This window comes from Amia ocellicauda, chromosome 6 (assembly GCF_036373705.1).
Source record: "Amia ocellicauda isolate fAmiCal2 chromosome 6, fAmiCal2.hap1, whole genome shotgun sequence".
Lineage (NCBI taxonomy): Eukaryota > Metazoa > Chordata > Actinopteri > Amiiformes > Amiidae > Amia > Amia ocellicauda.
In genome coordinates this window covers 48,721,777-48,745,844 of record NC_089855.1, presented here as the reverse complement: position 1 = coordinate 48,745,844, position 24,068 = coordinate 48,721,777, and the positions used below count along the sequence as shown (strand labels likewise).

At 43.5% G+C, this 24,068-nt stretch overlaps 1 protein-coding gene across 2 annotated transcripts; it reads right to left on the bottom strand.

The window, feature by feature from the left end:
• Positions 1-1,269: 1,269 nt before the first annotated feature.
• LOC136751660 (major histocompatibility complex class I-related gene protein) lies at positions 1,270-22,719 on the bottom strand. 2 transcript variants are annotated; one of them, XM_066707449.1, is made up of 7 exons: positions 22,510-22,719; positions 17,895-18,155; positions 16,647-16,919; positions 15,779-16,066; positions 15,569-15,670; positions 15,117-15,266; positions 1,270-2,262 (listed from the first exon to the last, which is right to left on the bottom strand). In XM_066707449.1, exons 1-6 carry the CDS (start codon positions 22,604-22,606, stop codon positions 15,121-15,123), a joined length of 1,167 nt encoding a protein of 388 aa, XP_066563546.1. In that variant the 5' UTR covers positions 22,607-22,719; the 3' UTR covers positions 1,270-2,262; positions 15,117-15,120. The 2 variants fall into 2 exon arrangements, with proteins under 2 accessions (XP_066563546.1, XP_066563544.1); XM_066707447.1 differs by lacking the exon at positions 1,270-2,262 and adding an exon at positions 11,153-14,530 and having other exon boundaries at positions 22,510-22,718.
• Between the last annotated feature and the right edge of the window lie 1,349 nt (positions 22,720-24,068).

The following is a 24,068-nucleotide window of genomic DNA, read 5'->3' as shown; positions in this document are numbered from 1 at the left end:
TTTTTAATGCCTTCTGCATTCATATGTGATCATAGTTGGAGTATTAAACAGAACAAAGCCGTGCAAATCTATTTGAACTTGGCATGAGTTATTCCGAATGTTTTCACTCATTAGGTGGAAACGTTAAATGAATTAGAAAACAAAAATAACTGTAAAATGAATAATAGAGACCAAGAATGTGATCCATTTACAACATAATAATAACAAAATCATGTTGCATTAAGCATTAGTAGTTTATATAGTGTTTAATAATAAACACAAGCAATGTATACAGTGAAAACATGATGCATATATATGTTTAGTTTATATAGGCCTACATATATTCCACCTGTTTTATATGTGTGTTTCTTAAAAGGAAGTTGTGGATAAAACAAAATCAAATTAAAAATATTAAAAATAAAACAACAAACAAGGCCAACTTGAAAAGCATGACAACTCTTAGTCTCACAATCTGCAGGTATCACCGATTATGTCTGTTTGAAGCCATGGAGGCTGTTCAATAACAAGTGTTACTTCTTCTCATCTGATAAATTGAAGTGGGAGAACAGTAAGAATGACTGTACATCTTTGAAAGGACAACTCGTCATAATAGAGAACGTGATGGAACAGGTACTGTGAGTCAAGTATGCATTTATATTTTCTGAATGAACAAATGAAGGGACTCTATCTTTGTCTCAGCTTATATATTAATTATGTAATGATGTGCATGCACAATTCCACTCCTACTGTAACTCCTGCACCCTGACTGTTCGCAGTTTCACAGCTAGAGGTCACCCGAGCCACACTTTCCCCAGACTCTGTTCCAGGACCCTGATCAAATCCATTATTCAATTATCATCCCGGCTTTAACTGTTAATCCTCTCCACCTGTTTCCTGTTTCACCCGCTCATTAAACCCCATATATATACTCATTTGTTCCCCTCAATATACGTGAAGTCTTGCCTTGCCTAACTAGCAGCATTTCTGAGCATTAGCATTGTTATTGTGTTTTCCCGTGTATCGACCCTAGCCTTCGCTCTGTTTTACGTCTCTGGATCTTCCCTGCTATTATTGTTTGCCTGATCGATCGACCTACCTTCCGTGACCACGACTATTCCTTTGCTAAATCCCCTTGATTCTCTTGATGCCAGTACTGGATCCTAATCTATCCAGTCCTCCTCAGTACCAGTCCTGACACCTATCAAGCTTCATTATGCATAATTTCATAATTCATACTAATACTGTCATTACAGGATTATGGAACAATATTTCATTACAATTTTATTTTTGTATTTATTTGCAGACGCCCTTATCCAGGGCAACTTACAGAGCAATACAAAAGTGCAATAATACAGTACAGAATTACAAATCAAGCATAATACAATTACAAGTTCAAAATTACAAATACATATAAAATACGAGTCTTACATCCTAGTTCTAATAGCTAACAAGTGCAGACAATATACTCTGGTCATAGGTAAGAGTTGAGGGAAGGGGGCACATGGAAAATCACAATAAACAACATGAGTACTTAAAACAATGGCAGTGATGTTCAGACTGTACAATGCACTAGTTAGAGCCCATCTGGATACTGTGGACAGTTCTGGGCTCCACACTTCAAGAAACATATCGCTGCTCTCAGGCCCACATTAAACCACATTGGGCCCCAAGGCTATGACATTTTTCTAGCACCCCCTTCTAAGCACCTCCCCACCCCCACACACACATAGCATTGGCCACATTTCTGTAAGCCTACCAACAAAGACACCTGATCATGTTTTATAGTGAATCTATGCTGTAGCCTATGAAGATCCTACAGTCGATCATTATTATGATTATTTTTATTTCTTGGCAGATGCCCTTATCCAGGGCGACTTACAACATAAGTGCAAAATACAGAGAATTACAAGGCATCAATCATTACAAATTCAACTTAGCTAAAATACAGCAATTCAAAAATACATTTTACAAATTTCAATTACAATTTATGCAAGTACAGTAAAAGACTTCCTACATCCTGGACGGTGAAAGCTAAGTGCTGTCAAGATGTAGGGTTACAGACAAGGGCTACGGAAAAGGGAGCAAGGAGGAGAACAATCAAGAAACGCGAGGAGCATAATAAGCTGAAGTGCAATCTAGCAGGGACAGAGGACTAATATTACAAGTGCTGTCGGAAGAGATGCGTCTTGATAAGCGCCGGAATGAGGTCAGGGACTCTGCTGTTTTGACTTCGGTGGGCAGGTCATTCCACCACTTAGGGGCCAGGGATGAGAAGGAGCGGCTCTGGAGGAAGGAGAGTGGAGAGGAGGCAGAGTTAGTCTTCTGGCACAGTGGTCTGGTGGGGATGTATGGAGAGACAAGGGTCTGAAGGTAGCTTGGTGCAGTGTGGTCGAGACAGCGGTAGGTGAGGGTCAGAGTCTTGAATTGGATGCGTGCTGCTATCGGGAGCCAGTGGAGGGAGCGGAGCAGTGGAGTGGCGTGTGCGAATCGTGGCAGAGAGACACCAGACAAGCCGCAGAGTTCTGGATGAGCTGGAGCGGCGGGTAGTGGACGCAGGCAGGCCGGCCAGGAGGGAGTTGCAGTATCCAGGCGGGAGAGGACCAGGGACTGGACGAGTAGCTGAGTCGAGTAGTCGGTGAGGAAGGGGCGGTTCCGGCGTATGTTGCTCAGGATGAATCTACACGTGCGTGTAAGCGTGGTGATGTGCTGGGAGTAGGAGAGCGCAGGATCGAGGGTGACTTCTAGATTTTTAGCGGAAGAAGAAGGAGAGAGTGTGGTGGATTCCAGGGGGATCGAGATGGGGAGGTCAGCAGAAGGTGAGGAAGAGGTGGGGAAAAAGAGGAGATCTGATTTGGTGAGGTTGAGCTTGAGGTGGTTCGAGTGCATCCAGGCAGAAATGGCAGACAAGCAGGAAGAGATGCGTGAGGGGATGAGAGGGTCAGAAGAGGGAAAGGATAGGAAGATCTGAGCATCATCAGCGTAGAAGTGGTAGGAGAAGCCGTGGGAAGCGATGAGTGGGCCCAGGGAGCGAGTGTAGAGAGAGAACAGGAGTGGATCATTGGTTGCAAACTCCGAACTCCAGTATCATATTTTCCCAGTTTTGTGTTTAAAATAATTCTAACCTGTCACAAGCTCTCTGACGTCTGATTGGTTACATGCCTTTTGGAGGCAGGACATATATGACGCACCTGACTGGGTCATTTACTTCTTGTAAAATACTTCTAAGCACAATGACAATGCAAGGAGCATAATTGTGCAATGTGAAATGTACTAAACAAAAATATACTGCATATCACTATTAGGCATTATACTGATCTATATTATCACTTGTTGTCATAATACATTACTTCTTTATTTTTAGTAGTTTTTCTCCATGAATTTCCATGTATAGCACCAATAGTAGCCTGGGCCCGGTGGCCCCCCGATTTTTTCGATTTTTTTTTAACCCTGGCCAGTAGGAAATCATCCTGCCCCAGATCAAACATCTGCATCTCTCTGCCCCTTCCTCTCCCCCAAGGCATTGCTGGCTGGCAGGCGACACAGACACAGGGATGTGCACACAAGAGCAAATCCAACCCCTAGCAAAGATGATATTGATACAGAATACTTTGTAACATTTTCCCCAAGCCACATGGGCCCCTTTGCTGGCTCGGGCTTGAGCTCTGGGAAGCGCTAGCATTAAATAGGGCCAGGCTGCTCTAGAGGCAGTTCAGAGGAGAGCAACCAGACTTATTCCAGGTCTGAAGGGAATGTCCTACTGAGAGACTGAGGACCTGAACCTTTTCACCCTGGAACAGAGGAGACTACGTGGGGACTTGATCCAAGTCTTCAAAATCATGAAAGGCATCGACCACATCAAACCAGAGGAGTTTTTCCAGATCAGCAGGGACATACGCACCTGGGGACACGAATGGAAATTGGGCTTCAAGGCATTCAAGACGGAAAACAGGAGACACTTCTTCACACAGAGAGGCGTCACAATCTGGAACAAACTCCCCAGCGATGTGGTTGAAGTGAATAAAATAGCAGCAGTGAAGGGAGCAACACAAAAATATTCAGTGCACAAGATGTGATATGGCTGTGGTCGTTGCTCTAACCCCCTACCTCAGTGCAGGTATAAAAATGTGTGCATGAAATATAATTAAACAGGGCATATTCAGAAAGCCTGCCAAAGTGGGAAAGTACTGTACAGTGCAAAGAAAAATGCACAATGTATTGTAAATGTCTTACACTGAAAGTGAAAGTGCATTGGCTAGTTTGGCATTATAGAGTGTGCAGGGAAAAGACAAACAAGCAATCTGTCTTTCACCTAAGATAAGCAAGGTTGAAGTTCAGTTTTGGTGATGTCACAGAGTGAATATCAAATACTGTTTAACAACGCAAGGCTGAATCCAACAATTGTCTTTCTCAAAATGTGCACAGTGGAAAGGATTATGCCCCTTGGAGATCTGCCAGTGTCAGTTGAGTACAATGGCCAGCAGGAGGTACTTGACCTGTACATTATTAAGAGAGATGATGCCCCTCTGTTGGGGCGCAATTGGCTGAAGAAGCTAAAAATAGACTGGAAAGTCATAAAGAGCCTACATGTGTCACCCAATGCCCATCTGTCTACAAATGCAAAATTGGAGAGAGTTCTGAAGGATGCGGCTGCAGTGTTTAAGGAAGGGATTGGAACTCTCCAACATATGAAAGGGAAAATTTTTCTCAAGGATGATGCCACTGCAAAATATCATAAAGCAAAATATCTAAACCCATTCACCATTCGCAAAAAATTTAAAATGAACTTGACCATATGAAAGATGCCGGAATACTGTCCAAAGTAGAATCCATGGGTGACCCCAGTTGTACGTGTTGCAAATAAGGATTCGGGACATCCAACCTGTCTGCTGGAAAATGTTGCTCAAAAGTGGATCTAGCAGAGTCTAATTTTCAAATGGAAAGAGAAGACGACTCTATGGTGTTCTTGATAATTAACACTCTGAAGGGACTATACCACTACAATAGGCTGATATTTGGCATGGCCAGTTATCTGGCAGAATGCGATGGACCAGGTCCTACAGGAGGTGCTTGGGACACAATACTATCTTGACTAAATTATTGTCACCGGAGCAACAGACGATTAACACCTGGAAATCCTGAAAAAGGACCTGAAGAGACTTGAGAGCAAGACAGAACGAGTGTGAGTTCCTGAATCCCAGCGTCACATACAGTGGCAATCATAGATGCAAGTGGGTTATACAAGTGCCAGGAAAAGGTAAAGGCTGTTTTGAAAGCTCCACAGCCTCATGATATTTCTCAGTTGAGATTTGTGAACTGTTACAACAGGTTCTTGTCCAACTTGGCAACAGTGTTGCATTTACTTAATCACTTGTACCAAGCTGGACACAAATGGCAATGGACAAAGGAATGTGAGCAATCCTTCCAAGAATCAAAGACAGTGGTCATGTCTGACACAGTGCTAATCCACTATGATCCCTCTCTGCCGCTGAAGTTGGCCTGTGATGCTTCACCATATGGCGTTGGAACCGTGGTGTCTCACATCATGAGAGACGGCAGTGAAAGACCTAAAGCGTTTGCATCATGTTCGTTATCTGCGGCTGAGAAGAACTAAACTCACATTGACAGAGAGGCATTGAGCCTGGTGTGGGGTGTTCAATCAGTACTTCAATCAGTATCTCTTTGGCAGAGAGTTTGTGCTTGTCACTGACTACCTGCCGTTGATTTCCATCTTTAGGCCACAAAAGAGGATTCCAGTAACTGCAGCAGCAAGGATCCAATGTTGGGCCTTGTCTTTGGGAGGACATCAGTATAAATTGTAATTCAAACGCACACTGGGCCATTCTGGTTTTTCTCTCTTGCCATTGGATGTTGCAGACAAAGACCATGGGGACAGTGAAGCACTGAATGTGTTTGCCCTTAGCCATATTGAAACCCTGCTTGTTACAGCTAAAATGGTGAAGGCTGAAATCATACAAGACAAAACACTGTTGCAAGTGTATGCTTCCACAAAGAATGTATGGACAGCTAAACACAAAACCCTCCTATCTCCATTCTATCAAAGGAGAGATGAGCTTACCTTGAATGATGGCTGTGTGATATTGAGCAGCTTGCCATGGCATGCTCTGGTCGCCACAGAACGAGTGCAGAACGAACCACAAATAGCACCACTTCATCCATGGGAGTGGCCTGCAACACCCTGGCAGCATATCCATGTTGATTTCGCTGGTGGTGGTCAAAGCATGTTCCAAATGGCCTGAAGTGTCCATGAGCTCAACCACTTCAGCTCACACTATTGAAGTGTTGAGGGGCTTGTTCGCTAGAACTGGAGTACCAGAAGAGTTTGTGATTGAGAATGGTTCCCAGTTCACAGCTGCTGACATCCAAGCATTTCTCAGGACGAATGGGATCTGGCACATCACATCTGCACCCTGGCATCCAGCCACAAATGGCCTTGTGAGAGGTTTGTCCAGAGCCTTAAACAAGCCCTCTGAGCAATGACAAATTAAAACATGAAAAGCTGACCTTAATGCCACACATGCAAACACAAACCAAACCCCAGCCATGCTGTTCCTAGGACGTCCTCTCCGTTCTAGATTAGACCTGGTTCAACCAAACCTCAGAAGGGCTGTTCAGGACAGACAGTTGAAGCAAGACAAAAATACAAGCAACAATGAGACATGTAATTTTGCCATTGGTCAAACCGTGTTGGCAAGGAGCTAACAAGGAGACCACAAATATATTCCTGTCAAGGTTTAGAAGAAAAGTGGACCTTTGTCCTATGTGGTTACACCTGGCGTCATTTCATAATGTCACATCGACCAGCTGAGATGGACATTAGTGGTCCTGGATGAGGAGATACCCATTCTGCCTGTAGCAAATTCTGTTCCACAGGAGCCCCCTGAACATCAGACAGTTGATTCAATGGATCAGCCTGCCTCAGTGTCCACATCCACTCCAGAGGTCAGCACCTCTGTGGCAAGTCAGGAAAAAGCACCTTGTGAAGACAAGGTACCACAGAGACTGATTCACAGTTAAAGACACAGATCTTTAATTGCAATTCCAACTCTGATAGTTTATTTGTGTCAGGAATGAAATACACAACAGGGCACACTTTGTTTTTAAACTAAGTTCCAGACAACTGTGGTTATATAAATGTAAAAATAAAGTTTCATTATTATTTTTAATTGATACTTTTTACATGTTTTATATTTTTGTTTTTAGATGTTTGTTAAAAAACATATATCTGAAGACACTTGGATTGGCCTCACTGATCAGGTGAAAGAAGGAGACTGGCACTGGGTAGATGGCAAATCTGTAGAAGAAAATCAAAGGTAGGAACTACTTCAGTAGGATTTCAGACATGGTTTCTAATCCATAAGGGTATTTCTCTCTCAAAGTATTCTGAATTGGGTTTTTGACCTTGGCCAATTGAAAATCACATGGCCCAGTATGTCAAAGTGTAATAACAACAGCTGGCATTGCTCTAAATCTGCAGTCAGCAGTCCTCAGCCAAATTGGGATTAAGGGAGTTGTGCCCTGGACTTTACAGTATGGAGTACAGGATGGGCCCTGAGGTCTGTAAATAGCTGCACTGGGGACTTCAACATGTGGACTTGTCTGTGGACATGTGGACCTGTATACCCGGATTGTACTAGCAAGCTCCTGTCACATCCTGCCCCTTCTCTACTCTGTCTGTGTCTCAGATTCTGCTCGTCAGTCTTTCTAAAGATAGGACTGTTAAGGTACAAAATAAATCATCACTAAAACCAAACTAAATATTGCAAATTGCAAGCTTCATTATAAGTTTACAAAACTAATAGCACTTAGTAATAATTTACTTTATTTAGATCACCTTTAAATGTGAACACAGAAATTAAAATATTTTAGTCACTGTTGGCTGTATTAAACTACATGAACTTTGAATGAAAACAGACTTTGACTCCCACTTTCTGTTATAAATGAAGAAGGTGATTGACAACATTAGAAATTACTTACAAGTGGCTTCTGCAGGTGATTAAATTGACCAGCATTTCCTGAAAAGTGATTGGCTGCATTGAAATGATGGACAGTTATTCCAATGATCAATGCCAGTGCTTTAAATAGTGTGTGTGTAACACCAGGGGAGTCCTAGAGTCTAGAGAACCCAGGTGCAGAGCATGGGGGACAGGTAAGCACCAGATGGAGGATTAAGGCCAGGCAACTAACTAACAAGGGGCAAGACAATACTTGAGGTCAGGAAAAACTAGCAGGTGGTCAAGGGATCATGCAAACAAGATAGACTGGAGAAACCAAGAATTAAGTTCTGAAGGGAAAGCAAAGGTCTGGTAATCAAAATTGATTAAAAAAAGGCTCAGAACTGTCACAACAATACCAAACAATGCATTGCATGGGAGACAGGGAATAAAGGGGGTATAAATACCCTGTAATGAGAACTTTTACAGACCTCACAGAGCACACGTCACCCGAGGAGGGGCGCAAGACGAGGCAAAATAATACTACACCACCTGAATTTCGGTGGTTGAGTATCGGGTCTCTTAGGGCTGCAAACACCCCTGAACAGCCACAACCAACTTCAAAAATACCTCTTTGGTTAGATGCACACTGCACACTGTGCTTGGCCCCCTATATTGCTCATTGCAGCTTTATTTGTATATAGTTTTAAATGTTATGATTATTTGTGTTGTTCCAAATGTCTGAATAAAAACTACAGTTAGTGCAGAATGGTGATTTTTTTATGTTGGTGGAGCACTGAAGGGGATGGGGTTCATCTTCTCTTATATGTAGGCTATATTTTAAGAACATAAGAACATAAGAAAGTTTGCAAATGAGAGGAGGCCATTCGACCCATCATGCTCGTTTGGTGTCCATTAATAACTATCCAGTCTATTTTTAAATGTTCCCAAACTTTCAGCTTCTACCACATCGCTGGGTAGTTTGTTCAGATTGTGATGCCTCTCTGTATGAAGTGTCTCCTGTTTTCCGTCTTGAATGCCTTGAAGCCCAATTTCCATTTGTGTCCCCGGGTGCGTGTGTCCCTACTGATCTGGAAAAGCTCCTCTGGTTTGATGTGGTCGATGCCTTTCATGATTTTGAAGACTTGGATCAAGTCCCCACATAGTTCCAGGGTGAAAAGGTTCAAGTCCTCAGTCTCTCAGTAGGACATTGTGCATGACATGTGCTGTCTTCCAGTCAGTTGGCACATCCCCTGTTCTAAGTGTCATTTGGAATAATCGAGTTAGCAGCCTATAATTTCCCTCATTTCTTTAAGTACTGTTGGAAATATCCCATCTGGCCCAGGTGATTTGTTTGTTTTTAATTCTGCTAGTCCCTTTAGTACCTCCTCCTCATTTATCCTGATCTCTCTTAGGGTTGACTGGACTGATTGTCAACCTGTGGCATGTTATCTGTCTTTTCTTTTGTAAAAACCTCTGTGAAATACTCATTTAGAACATTTGCTACATCTTGTTTGTTTTCCCAAGATACTTCCATTTTTGCCCTTTATCTGTTTCACTTCCTCCTTTATTGATCGCTTGGTGTTGTAATATTGAAAAAAGCTCTTTGCATTAGTTTTATCTCCAGGAGCTATGTTTCTTTCTATTTCCCTATTTGCGCCCCTGATCCCTTTCTTAAGATCTCTTTGCAGCTCAACATATTCTATGTATTTTGTTTCATCTCTATGCCTTTTGTATGCGCTATACAATATTTTCTTTCTCTTTATATTTTTTTGCACACTTCTATTAAACCATTTTGGCCAGTGTTTTTTGGTCCTCAATTTGTTAAGTTTTGGTACAAATTTCTCCTGAGCCTCAAGTAGTATATTCTTAAAATATAACCATCCATTTTCAACTGACTCTGTATCCAGTGTGCTCCAGTCTACCTCTTCTAAATGCCATCTCATACCTTCAAGGTTTGCTTTTCTGAAATTGTAGACCATTGTTTTAGACTTGCTCCTTGTTTTTTTAAAGAATGCCTCAAAGCTAACCATATTGTGATCACAATTTGCCATTGGTTCTCTAACTACTGTCCTCCTAACTCTATCTTGGTCATTTGAAAAGATCAAGTCAATACATGTGCTCTCTCTGGTTGGTTCCCTGACAAATTGAGTTAGAAAGCAGTCATTTACCATCTCAACCATTTCTATTTCTGCTTCTGTAGTCCCCACTGGGCTTTCCCAGTCTAAGTTTGGGAAATTGAAATCCCCCATTATAACAGCCACATCCTTGCTACATGCAGTCTTGATTACACTGTACAATGCAGCATCTTTCTGAATATCTGAGTTTGGTGGCCTGTAACACTCCTACCGCTAATCCTCCAGATCTCTTGTTCAAAAGTTTGGCCCACAAAGATTCTGTTTCATTATTGGGATGTAATTTGGGTTCTTCCCTCTCAATGTCATTTTTCACATATAATGCTACCCCACCACCTCTTCGATTTTGCCTGTCCCTCCTAAACTGTCCTTTCAACTTGTATTCATCCCCATCATTTTCTGTTAGCCATGTTTCTGTCACTCATACAACATCACAGTCACCCGCCAGCACTGTGGCTTCTAGGTCTGACATCTTGTTCCTTATACTCCTGGCATTGAAGTACAAACATTTTAGGACTTTCCTACTAGCAGATTCCCTTGATTTGCTTTCCTTAGTGGAACATGTCCCAGAGCTCCCTGCCCCCCTGGTACCTAGTTTAAATGATTCTCAATTACTCTGCACATACGCTCTCCCAATGCATTAGCTCCCCTTCTGTTTAGATGTAGACCGTCCGGTTTGTACAGATCCCATCTATCCCAGAAGAAAGACCAATGCTCCATAAACATAAACCCCTCTTCCCTACACCAAGATTTCAATCATATGTTAAACTTTCTAATCTCTGCCTGTCTCCCTGGCCTGGCACATTGTACTGGAAGTATTTCAGAGGAAACTACAGAGGAGGTTCTGCTGTTTAGTTTCATTCCTGACTCTTTAAATTGTCTTGCAGAATCTCTGTCCTACCTTTTCCTATGTCATTGGTTCCAATGTGGACCATGAGCAGTGGATTTTGTAAATACACACATTACACTAGGGTCCCCCAACCGATCTGCCACCCTCCATACATACTTTTACAGCCCCCTGCCATTATGTTGCTCTAATGTACACACACAACAATGATAACAATTATGAACAAGTCCTTTCTTAAATATGCACACCATTGTTTTTAATATGAATGATCAGTGCTTTTCCAAATACACAATAATAATCATTGCTTTTATAGAATCAAGCAAGTTGTGGAATTGTCCCAGACCATCACTATTATGCAAAACTGTATTTGAACCCTTTCTTCTTTTTGCTGCTGTTAATCCAGCATGAAAGTCAGTCATCATTAAGTAGTGAAACTTGTGATTCTAGTGGTAACTCCTTGCTGATAACTTTGGTTCAAGAAGAGGTCACATGACTCCAAAACAAACACACACAAAAAAAAATACATATGGGCATTTCCATAAGACATCCTAACAAATCCCAGACTGCTAACAACAATTCTGAAGGCTACGCCAGTGCTTTGTCTTTGTTCACACATTGCAGTGCACCTATTATTCGCTAAAGAGAGAATAGGTTTGCCCATATCTCTTGCTTCTTCAGTGGTTAATATGGAAAGATTTAGATTTTGTAAGAAGTGTGAACAAGCAGCTGTATCTAATAAATAAGTAGATTCATATAAATCAGAGTAGTACAGACAGGTAGTGCTAATCTCTTCAGCATCTGATTCTAGGCCTTTTTTAGGGGATCAAATAACAAATAGTCGAGCGAGCTCCATTTCATTTTCATTTCAGTGCTAACAGATGGCTTGGTCTACTGCCGTAGAAACAGTATTTCTGACAAATATTATAACGGTTATAATATTTCTTATCAAGGGTTAAAATAAACTGTGACACCCCATTTATTGTAGATCTGGTGGGACCAGACACTGTGTTATAGATCACTCCTTAGGGTGCACCTACCTCAATTTATTTGAACTCTTGAGAAGAGGGGGGTGCTAAATATTATAGCCATAGACCAGCCATATAATATCCCCTCTGACAGCGATTCCCGCTCATCCATCAGCAGGTTAGTATTTGCTGAAGTTCATCTCCATGTCAATTAATGTAATCAAGAAACACTTCATGGAAAGCATGAAAAACTATTTGTGCATCTCTCAACCACCAAACATGAATGACATTTTTGGGTTTGGCAGAGAAATTTCTTTATTTTGATGATTTATTAAAATCTATTAACTAGATTAATATATTTTAAATGTTTAGTGTAGCACTCAGCACTAATTTCTGCACTGTACGCAACATCCTCCTCTTGTGATCAGTGCCTAAATATACTTTAATAAACTAATAAACTTGGGGTTCACTTCTGTGGTCAATGCCAATGTTTAAATCTAACTTTTAATAAAGGATCATATTGGCGGCTTTAAATAAATACATTAATAAAATATGCTATTGTTAGTTTTGGCAATTTATGTCACAACAGTAAAAGATACATAATGGCAAAAAACATATATACATTAAAAAGCATTAGAACGTAGAGTACTTGCCAAGTCATCCATCCCAAGTCAAGTCAAGCCTTTTTTTAATATATTAGATAAGTCAGCTAAGCAAGTCTCAAGTTGGCAAATTTGTGACTCGATAGAAACACCAGAGTCACATGACTTGAGTCCCCACATCTCTGGTGTTTTAGGGCTCAGGTATTTTGTTGAGGACTTAATATAGTTTTGATAACATCTGTGGCTGAAGAATGCTGACCAGCACCAATCAACACATCGGTAAAACTCAGGTCTGTGTTAATTATTATGCATGTGGTAAACCTATGTGTACAACTGTATTTTAACAAGATGTAATCACTTCTGATAGATAAGACCACAACCTATTGTCTGTCTGAAGATATAAAAAGGCTTCTCCAAATCACATCCTTAGTTCTTTATTTCACTTCATGTGAGAGGAGGCCTCCGGGTTAACCTGTATTTAAATACTTTTTTTATTAAACTTGTTACTTCTTCATCAGTGTATCCTGCCCACATTGGCCAGTAGGGATGGGGATCAAGACCCCGTTCTATTAAGGACCCGGTTCCAAATTTTTCAAAACCCGAAGATCAATAAGGTCCGAGCTTATCGATACTGCTATCGAGACTAGTGGGTAATATCATGTAACATTAACTTATGTCTTGAGAGACAAGAGTCATGTCATTTAAATCAAATCACTGGTGCACAAACATACATCGATTGTCTAATAAAATTACTAAATTGAATTTAATTGCTTGCCAACCGCCTTTAAACTATAGGAAGAAGAATTGAATTGCTTCACGCCCTAATTCCCTTCATTTCTCATTTCTTTGCTTGCTAGGATGGCTGAACGTACTAAGCGGTCAAAGGCTTAGCTACATTTTAATAAAGCCAAAGATAAGGAGGAAGCAACATATCATTTATGTTTGCTGGTAATTTCTTGCAGGCATCACTCGCATATGCCCCTAAAATTAGATACGTGATTGACGAGCACAGTGTGAAGAGCTGTCAAGAAGAGCTGTCGATTCGTTTTTCTTTTTGTTGTGTAAAGCATAATATTTATTGTATTTATGTATATTATTTATTTGTTGTTGGAAAAAATGTGTTGGACATTTTGCTACTGATATATTAATTTACTGTTCTCATAGTTATATGTTATGTTGAAATCTGAAATTAAAGACTCAAAGTTTTTGCAATAATAGCAATAACAGTTCTGTTAAGAATTTATCATTGTCTCGTCTTTCCACCAAATAATAGAAAAGTATCGATAAAGACTCGGATCGTTAAGCTATCTTGAAAATGGTATCAATATCAATAAAAATTTATGATCCCCATCCCTACTGGCCAGTGCTGACAGATACACACACATAAAAATAAAAAACCTACAAAGGTAAGCAGAGGGGAGATTCTGCCTTCTTCAGACAGGCTCTGCTGGCTATGCAGTACACACCCAACGCAGACCGCCGCACGCTCATCCAGCACACAATGGTTCACTTACAACAGTTCACTTGCTCTCTCCTCATCAAGCAGGGACCACCACCAGGAGGACACAAGGAGTTCCTGGCGATTGTGCAGCAAGATGTTGGCCGCAAACAAATTCCACGGCCCGAAGACCCAGATCCCCATGCTCCCCTTTGAACGGGGGCAGCAGCCAAACCATCCCTTCCACTGCTACCGAAATATGTCTCTCACACTCCAGCACTTCCTGCATGTCCTGTAATTGTAATTATTTTAGAACAAATTTGCAGATTTTCATTTTTAATTTGTAAAACAATGAAATGTGGAAAAGTCTAAGGGGGGGTGAATACTTTTGAGAGCCACTGTATATAGGATTACTCTGATGCCTTTGCTCATGCATCTTGCAATAGTGCAAAGAACAACACTCTCTTGTTCTTCTTTCCAGTCTTAGAGTTTATAAGTCTTTGCAATACCCCTTACTCCAACAAAAGCAAAACATAGAAATGTCCAGTCCTGGAATGACCTCACCGCAGATCTCATGATAAGTCCATTCAAGTTGCTGTTCCAAGGATACATCTGCAATGTCAGAAGGAAATGGCCAGTGAAAGAATTCCAACAGAAGATTCCAGTTTGTAAATCCACAAGCAAAAATAAGAAGAAAAAATAACCCTTCAAAGCAATAAAATAAAAATCAAAAAGCCAACTGAACAGGGAATCCAAGATTACTTTCCCACAAGACTACACAACACTGTGTTTTGGGATATTAGAGATGGTAAATATTATGAATTGAATAAACAATCTCTTCCATCCTTCAAGAAACACACAAACACACACAAAGAGAACATAGCCACACCTTAAAACCAGACCCCTGTGTAGCTTCCTGGTCAGTATGAGGCTGGTCAGAAAGTTTCCATTCACCTGTGTGTAGGCCTGTAGGTCATACGACCAACAGAACAGTGGAGGGAAGAGAGCTTGGACAAGCCTTCAACTTATTCTGACTACAATAGGAAATGTAACCTGGAGGGTTACACATATATATCACTTTTCTTTTAGGATCTCAAGCATGAGCTAGGAGTGGACTGACATTGAAAACACAACCGTCAAAACACAACCCAAGTAAAAAGAAATAACTTCACTGTTGAAACCAAACATCTATACCAACCCAGCTAGCACAGTGAGGGTGGAGCTCCAGGCATGCTCTCCTGCCCCTCAGCTTGCCCCTCAGCTTCCCCGGATGTGGAGGACAGGGGCACAGAGGCCACAGAGTCCTGCTCGTCCTCCTGGGAAGTCGGTGCAGAGCAGCAGGAAATCACTGAAAAACAACACAGTTCATCAGCATCTCCAGGAAGTGCCTTAACAGGGATGCACCACATCATACATCTACAATGTCACTAGATATCACATTGTATGTTAAAATAAATAATACTAATGACCCATTAACTCTGCCAGTGGCTCAAGGGGACAACAGTGGAATTAAACCCACTACTCCACAGTGCTGCCCCATACTGCTCAATATGAACTGCTGTAACCTCAAATACAATACAGCATAACTGTATTGATGAGCTTTTAGGAACTGTTACAAGAAACCAGCGCCAACTCCACCCACCCCCTCACCTGCTCTCCTCCTCCAGATGATGACAATTAAGACTGCGATCAAACCCAGAGCAGCAGCCAGGACACCAGCAATAATCCCTGTGTGCTGAGCAGCCTGTGGATCTGAAACACAGAGCAGACAGCAGCTCAGCAGCAGGGAGCAGTGAGGACAGTGACGGCATCTCTGCAGCTGCAGCAGCAGGCATGAGGCGTCATAACGCTGCGTCTTACCCCACTTCACAGTCATCGGCTCCTCCAGGCTGCTGTGCTCCACCCGGCAGGAGTAGCTGCGTTTCTCCTGCTCCTCAGCGCTCACTGTCAGGGTCTTTCTCAGCTGGTAGGTCCCGTCCCCATTGGGGAGCACCTCCCCTCTCCACAGCCCCTCCTCCAGCACCGCCTGCCCATCTCTCACCCAGGAAGCATTTACTGTTCGTGGGTAGAAGCCGGTTACGTGACAGAGCACCTCCACTCCCGCAGAGCGAGAATCCTTCCTGTCAATCACACTCACTTCAGGACGGACTAGAGAAGAGGAAGAACACAGCAGTGTCGTTTTATACAGAGATCTCAACACACTGTAGAAACAGCCTACACGGAAATAACACGTATGGCTCTGGCACACCGGTTTGTTTGCATCATAAGTGCTGTTATAGGACCTGATCAGCTCAGTTACGTGCCAGTCAGCTGCAGCACAGGCTCATTTCACAGGGACTTGTGTGTTTACAGGAATTAACAGCATGGTCTGCATCATCAGTGATGTTAGGATAGCAAATTATTTAATTACTGCTTCTATCAAGAGTTTGTGCTCATGTTCAGAACAAATAATCAGAAATCCACATAACAGAACAACAAATGTCTAAATGGACAATCTGCTTAAATATGGTGAAAACTGGAAGTTTGGAAACCTGATAGACAACATCTACATCATGTGTTGCATCACAACAGATACACAGGGCAATCCACTGATTCATAAACCCCCTGTGTCTGTGTTTACAGGTCAGAGATTTTAATACAGTAACATCTGGAGATCTGGACTTGCCCATTTGAAACTAAACACTCGGTCAGTATCTGATGAGTTCCACTCTATGACATGTTACTTTACCTTTCCTCTGCAGGGTCTCCTTCCCAAACTTGAGAAATGTCTTCAGAAAATCAAAACAGTCCTTTCGATAGTAACGAGAAATAATTTGTTGGCTGGCTGGGTCTGCCTCTCTCTTGCGTTTGTAGACGACAGCCTGCGGCACAACAGCGACCCAGCTCATGGTGTGGACATCGAGACTAATAAAGTCCTTCCCATCACATGCATGGTACACTTTTACCCGCTTGGTCCCATCGTCATCCAGCTCACAGCGACCAACATACTGGTAAGTGTGAACTGCAGCAAACAGGGGAAAGACTGACTGTCAAAATGTGTTGGTCGATTACCAATGCGCAAGAGTCATATTCCCTGGGTTGTTACATTCCACAAGGACAACACAATACAAAGTCTGCACACCGGTAGTGTGAATTAAAATCTGATGAATCAGCACTCGTCATCAGGGTGCAATCAAGAAAAAAAAAAATATCTTAACAGGCGTACATTTAATGAAACCCTATGAGTCACTGTTGTGTAGTGATGTGTCTCACAGTGCTGATAGAGGCTGTGTGTGTCTGTACTGTTGTGTAGTGCTTGTGTGTCTCTCAGTGCTGATAGAGGCTGTGTGTGTCTGTACTGTTGTGTAGTGATGTGTCTCACAGTGCTGATAGAGGCTGTGTGTGTCTGTACTGTTGTGTAGTGCTTGTGTGTCTCAGTGCTGATAGAGGCTGTGTGTGTCTGTACTGTTGTGTAGTGATGTGTCTCAGTGCTGATAGAGGCTGTGTGTGTCTGTACTGTTGTGTAGTGATGTGTCTCAGTGCTGATAGAGGCTGTGTGTGTCTGTACTGTTGTGTAGTGATGTGTCTCACAGTGCTGATAGAGGCTGTGTGTGTCTGTACTGTTGTGTAGTGCTTGTGTGTCTCAGTGCTGATAGAGGCTGTGTGTGTCTGTACGGTTGTGTAGTGCTTGTGTGTCTCTCAGTGCTGATAGAGGCTGTGTGTGTCTGTACTGTTGTGTAGTGATGTGTCTCAGTGCTGATAGAGGCTGTGTGTGTCTGTACTGTTGTGTAGTGATGTGTCTCACAGTGCTGATAGAGGCTGTGTGTGTCTGTACTGTTGTGTAGTGATGTGTCTCACAGTGCTGATAGAGGCTGTGTGTGTCTGTACTGTTGTGTAGTGATGTGTCTCACAGTGCTGATAGAGGCTGTGTGTGTCTGTACTGTTGTGTAGTGATGTGTCTCACAGTGCTGATAGAGGCTGTTGTTTCTGTACTCACCACCTGTATGGTTGAAATCCTGGGCTATTTTTCTTACACTCCATTGGAAGATTTTATGGCCATCGATCATATGCTCAAACCGTCTATCCCAGAACTCGCGCCCCTCTGTGGTATTGAACCAGTCGAAGAGGGGGACCGGTTTCCCCACCGTGCTGTTATAGTAGGAGTACCTCACATCATCCACCATCCACATGGCTATGTGCTCGGGGAGCTCGGTGCCGTCTGTGGTCCCCATCCTGAGAGCAGTCAATGAATGCGTTTCTGTGAGAGCAATACACATCATGATTAGTGCCATATTTCAATAGTTTCACATTGAAACACGACCTTTAAAGACAACATGCTTACAGGCCATTTTAACACACGATTTATACAAGTTACGGCTGGATATTTCTCAGTTTGACATGTGTTGAGATTGGACCAGCTGTCAGAGGGACACGTCAAACTAAATATGTTAGCAGGTCCGGCTTATAAAGCATTGCACAAAGATACGCAATAACCGAAACTATGGAAATCAGCAGAACAGCAACGGTTTTATAATATCGTGGCACACAGCACACAACAACGCGCATGTGCGAACTTCAGAGCATGAGAACTGCAGGTTCCACTGTTCGACCCAGCCGGGCTGCTCCCGGGCCGAGCAGAGAGAGAGCAGAGAGAGAGCAGAGAGAGAGTAGCCCAGCTCTGTGGGGACTTCAATGCCCGGACAGGCACCGAGCCCGACTGCATCGGCACACAGAGAAACAGCCATGTGTTCGGCCAGGCCCCTCTGTACCTCACCCCCACCACAACCCAGAGGAACAACCCCGACGGGGCGGTGAACAAGAACGGGAGAGAGTTAGTGCATCTCTGCCAAGCCTTGGGCCTGTACATCCTTAATGGCAGGATCAGAGGGGACTCTTTAGGGAGGTTCACGTATTGCTCAGCTCTTGGGACTAGTGTAGTCGACTACGCCCTCACTGACATGGACCCCTCCTTCATCAGCACATTCACTGTCAGGCAGCAAACCCCACTGTCAGACCACAACCAAATCACAGTGTTCCTGAAAAGAAGAAGTCAGGCCAGCAACACACAGACACAAGTAAGCTGTACAACCTTAATCAAACATACAGATGGGCTCCAAACAGCACAGAGGAATTTAACAAAGCAATCAGTTCTACAGAAATAACAGACATCATCAACACTTTCCTCAGCTCACAGTACCAGCCTGACGTGACAGGACTAAATCTGCCCATAAATGATATCAATCAAATATATCAAATTGCAGCCACAATGGCAAATCTTAAAAAGACAAAGAAAAAGACCAACCAGAATCACACACACACAGACATGGTTTGATGATGAGTGTAAATCAATATGAACAATTTTAAGGCACCTATCCAATCAAAAACATCATCAACCACAAGACACAGAACTACGGCAGCAGTACTGTGAGACCCTAAAACACTACAAACACACCCTTAAAAATAAAAAACAGAAACACACAAACAAAAGACTCACAGACAGAGAAATCTGTTGACCAAAACCAGTTCTGGGAAATGTGGAACAATTTAAATTCAACAAAACCACAAGAATTGGCAATACAAAACGGAACCACTTGGAAAAAATACTTTGAAAACCTTTATAAAGATATCCAACAAAATGATCTGACACACAAACAAATTGAAACCAGGGAAAAACTGAAATTACTCGAACAATCAATTAAAAATAATCAAAACCCAATTGACTCTCCAATCACTCTACAGGAACTATCTAAAAAGCTACAGGCACTTCCACCCAGAAAAGCCTGCGGCCCGGACAGCATCAGCACTGAGACGCTCAAACACAGCAGCGCACAACTGCAGGAGGCTGTGCTTAAATTGTTCAACATGGTCCTTAGTACTGGTTACTTCCCTGACATCTGGAACCAGGGGCTGATCACCCCAATCTATAAGAGTGGAGAGAAATTCGACTCTAACAACTACCGGGGCATCTGTGTGAGCAGTAACCTGGGGAATCATCTGCAGTATCATCAACGCCCGGATACTGGCCTTCCTTACCGAGCACAGTGTCCTGAGTAAGAGTCAGATTGGCTTCCTCCCAAATCACCGCACTACAGATCATATTTACACCCTACACACCCTCATAGACAAACACGTCCACCAAAAAAGTAAAGGCAAAATCTTTGCCTGTTTCATTGATTTCAAAAAGGCATTCGACTCCATTTGGGACGAGGGACTTTATTACAGAATTCTTCAAAGTGGTGTAGGGGGTAAAGTCTATATTATAAAATCAATGTACACCGAAAACAAATGTGCAGTAAAAATTGGCAACAAAAGAACAGAGTTCTTCACTCAGGGGCGGGGAGTGAGGCAGGGCTGCAGTCTGAGCCCAACACTGTTCAACATCTACATTAATGAGTCGGCAACGGTGTTGGAGCAGTCTGATGCCCCTGGCCTCACCCTAAATGACACAGAAGTCAAATTCCTGCTCTATGCAGATGACCTAGTCTTGCTGTCGCCCACAGAGCAAGGGCTTCAGCAAAACCTGGAACTACTAGAGCAGTACTGTCAGTCCTGGGCCCTGGCAGTAAACATGAAGAAGACAAAGATCATGATTTTCCAAAAAAAGGCCAGACCTCAGGGAAACAAATACCACTTCACACTAGATAACACTACCCTAGAACACACCTCACACTACACCTACCTGGGCCTGACTATTAGTGCGTCAGGGGGCTTTAACCTGGCAGTGAAGGCACTCAAAGACAAAGCAAGAAGAGCTTTCTATGCAATCAGAAGAAGATTCTATAACATTAATATTCCAGTCAAAATCTGGCTCAAACTAATTGACAGTGTGATCCAGCCCATTGCGCTGTACGGTAGTGAAGTATGGGGTCCACTCAGTCAACAGGACTACACTAGGTGGGACAAACATCCAATAGAGACCCTGCATGCTGAACTCTATAAAAACATACTGCAGGTGCACAGGAACACACCAAACCACGCATGCAGGGCAGAATTAGGCCGCTTCCCAACCCTCATTAATATAAAGAAAAGAGCACTGAAATTCTGGATGCACCTGAAGAAAAGTGAGTCAGACTCACTCCAGTACAAGGCCCTCCAAACCCAAGAGCTCAGCCCTGAAAAGAGGCCCCTGAGTCAGCTGGCCCTGAAGCTCACGGCACTGACCCCCGCTAAGACTGCGAACAGAGACCAGCTTCAGGTCAGCACTGCTTACCTGCCCCCAATCAGAGTCAACCAAATCATAAAGATCACCAAATTGATTGATTGATTGCTATCGGGCCCTAAACAGAGAATACACCCTGGCAGAATATCTCTTCACTGTCAGAGATACAAAGCAGAGACGGATCCTGACCCAGTACAGGCTCAGTGACCACAGCCTGGCCAGAGAGACGGGCCGACACAGGCAGAGCTGGCTGCCCAGAGAGGAGCGGCGCTGTGGTCACTGCGAGACAGGAGAGGTCGAGACAGAGATGCACTTCCTCCTCCACTGCAATAAATATGACAAATTAAGGGACACATTCTTTAATAAATTCATAAATATTATAAAATCATTCTCTGAATTGATAAATGAAAAAAAAAATAGCTATCCTCCTGGGGGAGGGACACACAGCCCCCCTGGCCGCCCAATATGTAGCCGCCTGCCACAGCCTGAGGCGCTCACTGTGAAAACATACATGAGCACCAGATGTAAACTTGTAAACTATAAATAAAGTAAATGTACATGTCTATTAAGATTTTATAATGTTATTGTCTTTTTTTTTTTTTCCTTACCTTTTATTATTTTTCAATGTATGTATATAATATCAACTGCTTTGGCAACACTATGAAACTGTGTCATGCCAATAAAGCACCCTTGAATTGAATTGAAATGAAATTTAGTAGAGACAGTAGAGAGAGAGCAGAGACAGCAGAGAGAGAGTTGAGAGAGTAGAGACAGAGTAGAGACAGAGTAGAGAGAGAGAGCAGAGACAGAGGAGAGAGTAGAGACAGAGGAGAGACAGAGTAGAGAGAGCAGAGAGAGTAGAGAGAGAGCAGAGAGATGGCAGAGACATAGGAGAGAGTAGAGACCGAGCAGAGAGAGTAGAGACAGAGTAGAGAGAGTAGAGACAGAGTAGAGAGAGTAGAGAGAGAGCAGAGACAGAGTAGAGAGAGTAGAGAGAGTAGAGAGAGAGCAGAGAGAGTAGAGAGAGAGCAGAGAGAGCAGAGACAGAGTAGAGAGAGAGCAGAGACAGAGCAGAGAGAGAGTAGAGAGAGTAGAGAGAGAGCAGAGACAGAGGAGAGACAGAGTAGAGAGAGTAGAGAGAGCAGAGACAGAGTAGAGACAGAGTAGAGAGAGCTGAGACAGAGTAGAGAGAGAGCAGAGACAGAGTAGAGACAGAGTAGAGAGAGCTGAGACAGAGTAGAGAGAGAGTAGAGAGAGCAGAGACAGAGTAGAGAGAGCAGAGACAGAGTAGAGACAGTAGAGAGAGAGACAGAGTAGAGACAGAGTAGAGAGAGTAGAGACAGAGTAGAGAGAGAGCAGAGACAGAGTAGAGACAGAGTAGAGAGAGTTGAGACAGAGTAGAGAGAGAGCAGAGACAGAGTAGAGACAGAGTAGCCGACTGAGCAGCACTGACCTGCGGCTGCCGACTGAGCCCAGCACCAGAGCCACAGGATCATCTCCGCATAGCAAAGCATAGCAAAGCATGCGGCACTCGGCTCTCTGTGACGCATATGAAGGACGTTTTCTATAGAGACTTTCTACATCCTCCCAACCAGGACGTGTGACTACTGGTCGCACAGTCTCCCTCCGGAGGTTTTTTGATTGGCCACCAGGCGAGAGCCGAGGAAGCGAGTGAGACGAGCTGGCGGCTTTAACTCTGGTCACGTGACGTGTCTTTACCGCACCTCCAGCCGCCTGCGTCTCCGTCACACAAACTAATTACCGCCGGATTGATTGGCGCTGGTGAGCCGTGCATGTGAGCGGATCATCAAACACTGCAGCTGCGGCTTCAGTCAATCCGCTTTCCTGCGTTAGATCCGTAAATCAAGCAACATCCGAGTGCAGGAGGAAGACACAATGTATCTGTCACTTATAATGTTACGGAGAATGTATGCTTTATTGACATAACAGTTATTTCTTCAGTAATCTAGTCTCTGTAAGTAGGGCAATTATTTCTTCGTGCATTTATTAATATTCTTAATCAAATGCAAGAGTATACAGTGTACGTCATATAGGCCTAATTAATATAGAAGGCAAAAATGCCAGCCATCGTGCCAAATCACTTTTGACAGCAGACATAAGCTGCGTGCAGACAGCCATGCCCCACAATGTTAACACAGCGTAGTGTGTCAGCTGGGACAGAGCTTCACTCACATGATGGCGCCTATTGCACGCAGCCCACGGAAATCAGTCTGCAGGTTATTCCGTTTGTCAGGTATCTAAAACAATGGCTATCATGCGAAGTTGGTTTACTTTGGGTTTCTTCAATTAAATATAGAAAAATGTTTGCAAACTATAAATACAGTGACGAGACTGATTGCACGTCAAACGTATTATATTAGTTGAGCACTATGGTGTGCGTGTTCACTGGCTCATCATATACTCTCCCAGATCACTGCTTAAGACCATGCGTTTCAAAGCGCAACTTATCAAAATATATATTTTAACACATCCCTTGTGAGTGTGTCAGTGAGGCGGGGTGTCAGTCGGGGTGTGAGTGTGTCAGTGAGGCGGGGTGTCAGTCGGGGTGTGAGTGTGTCAGTGAGGCGGGGTGTCAGTCGGGGTGTGAGTGTGTCAGTGAGGCGGGGTGTCAGTGGGTGTGTGAGTGTGTCAGTGAGGCGGGGTGTCAGTGGGTGTGTGAGTGTGTCAGTGAGGCGGGGTGTCAGTGGGTGTGTGAGTGTGTCAGTGAGGCGGGGTGTCAGTCGGGGTGTGAGTGTGTCAGTGAGGCGGGGTGTCAGTCGGGGTGTGAGTGTGTCAGTGAGGCGGGGTGTCAGTGGGTGTGTGAGTGTGTCAGTGAGGCGGGGTGTCAGTGGGTGTGTGAGTGTGTCAGTGAGGCGGGGTGTCAGTGGGTGTGTGAGTGTGTCAGTGAGGCGGGGTGTCAGTCGGTGTGTGAGTGTGTCAGTGAGGCGGGGTGTCAGTCGGGGTGTGAGTGTGTCAGTGAGGCGGGGTGTCAGTCGGGGTGTGAGTGTGTCA

Excerpts from the sequence above, each read along its gene's own strand:
- LOC136751660 (XM_066707449.1), bottom strand. The coding sequence starts at position 22,606 with ATGCGTCACAGAGAGCCGAGTGCCGCATGCTTTGCTATGCTTTGCTAT. Across the intron at positions 16,067-16,646 it reads GGAGACCCTGCAGAGGAAAG|TCCGTCCTGAAGTGAGTGTG; the intron begins GTAAAGTAACAT and ends CCTCTTCTCTAG. Across the intron at positions 15,671-15,778 it reads GCCGATGACTGTGAAGTGGG|ATCCACAGGCTGCTCAGCAC; the intron begins GTAAGACGCAGC and ends TCTGTGTTTCAG.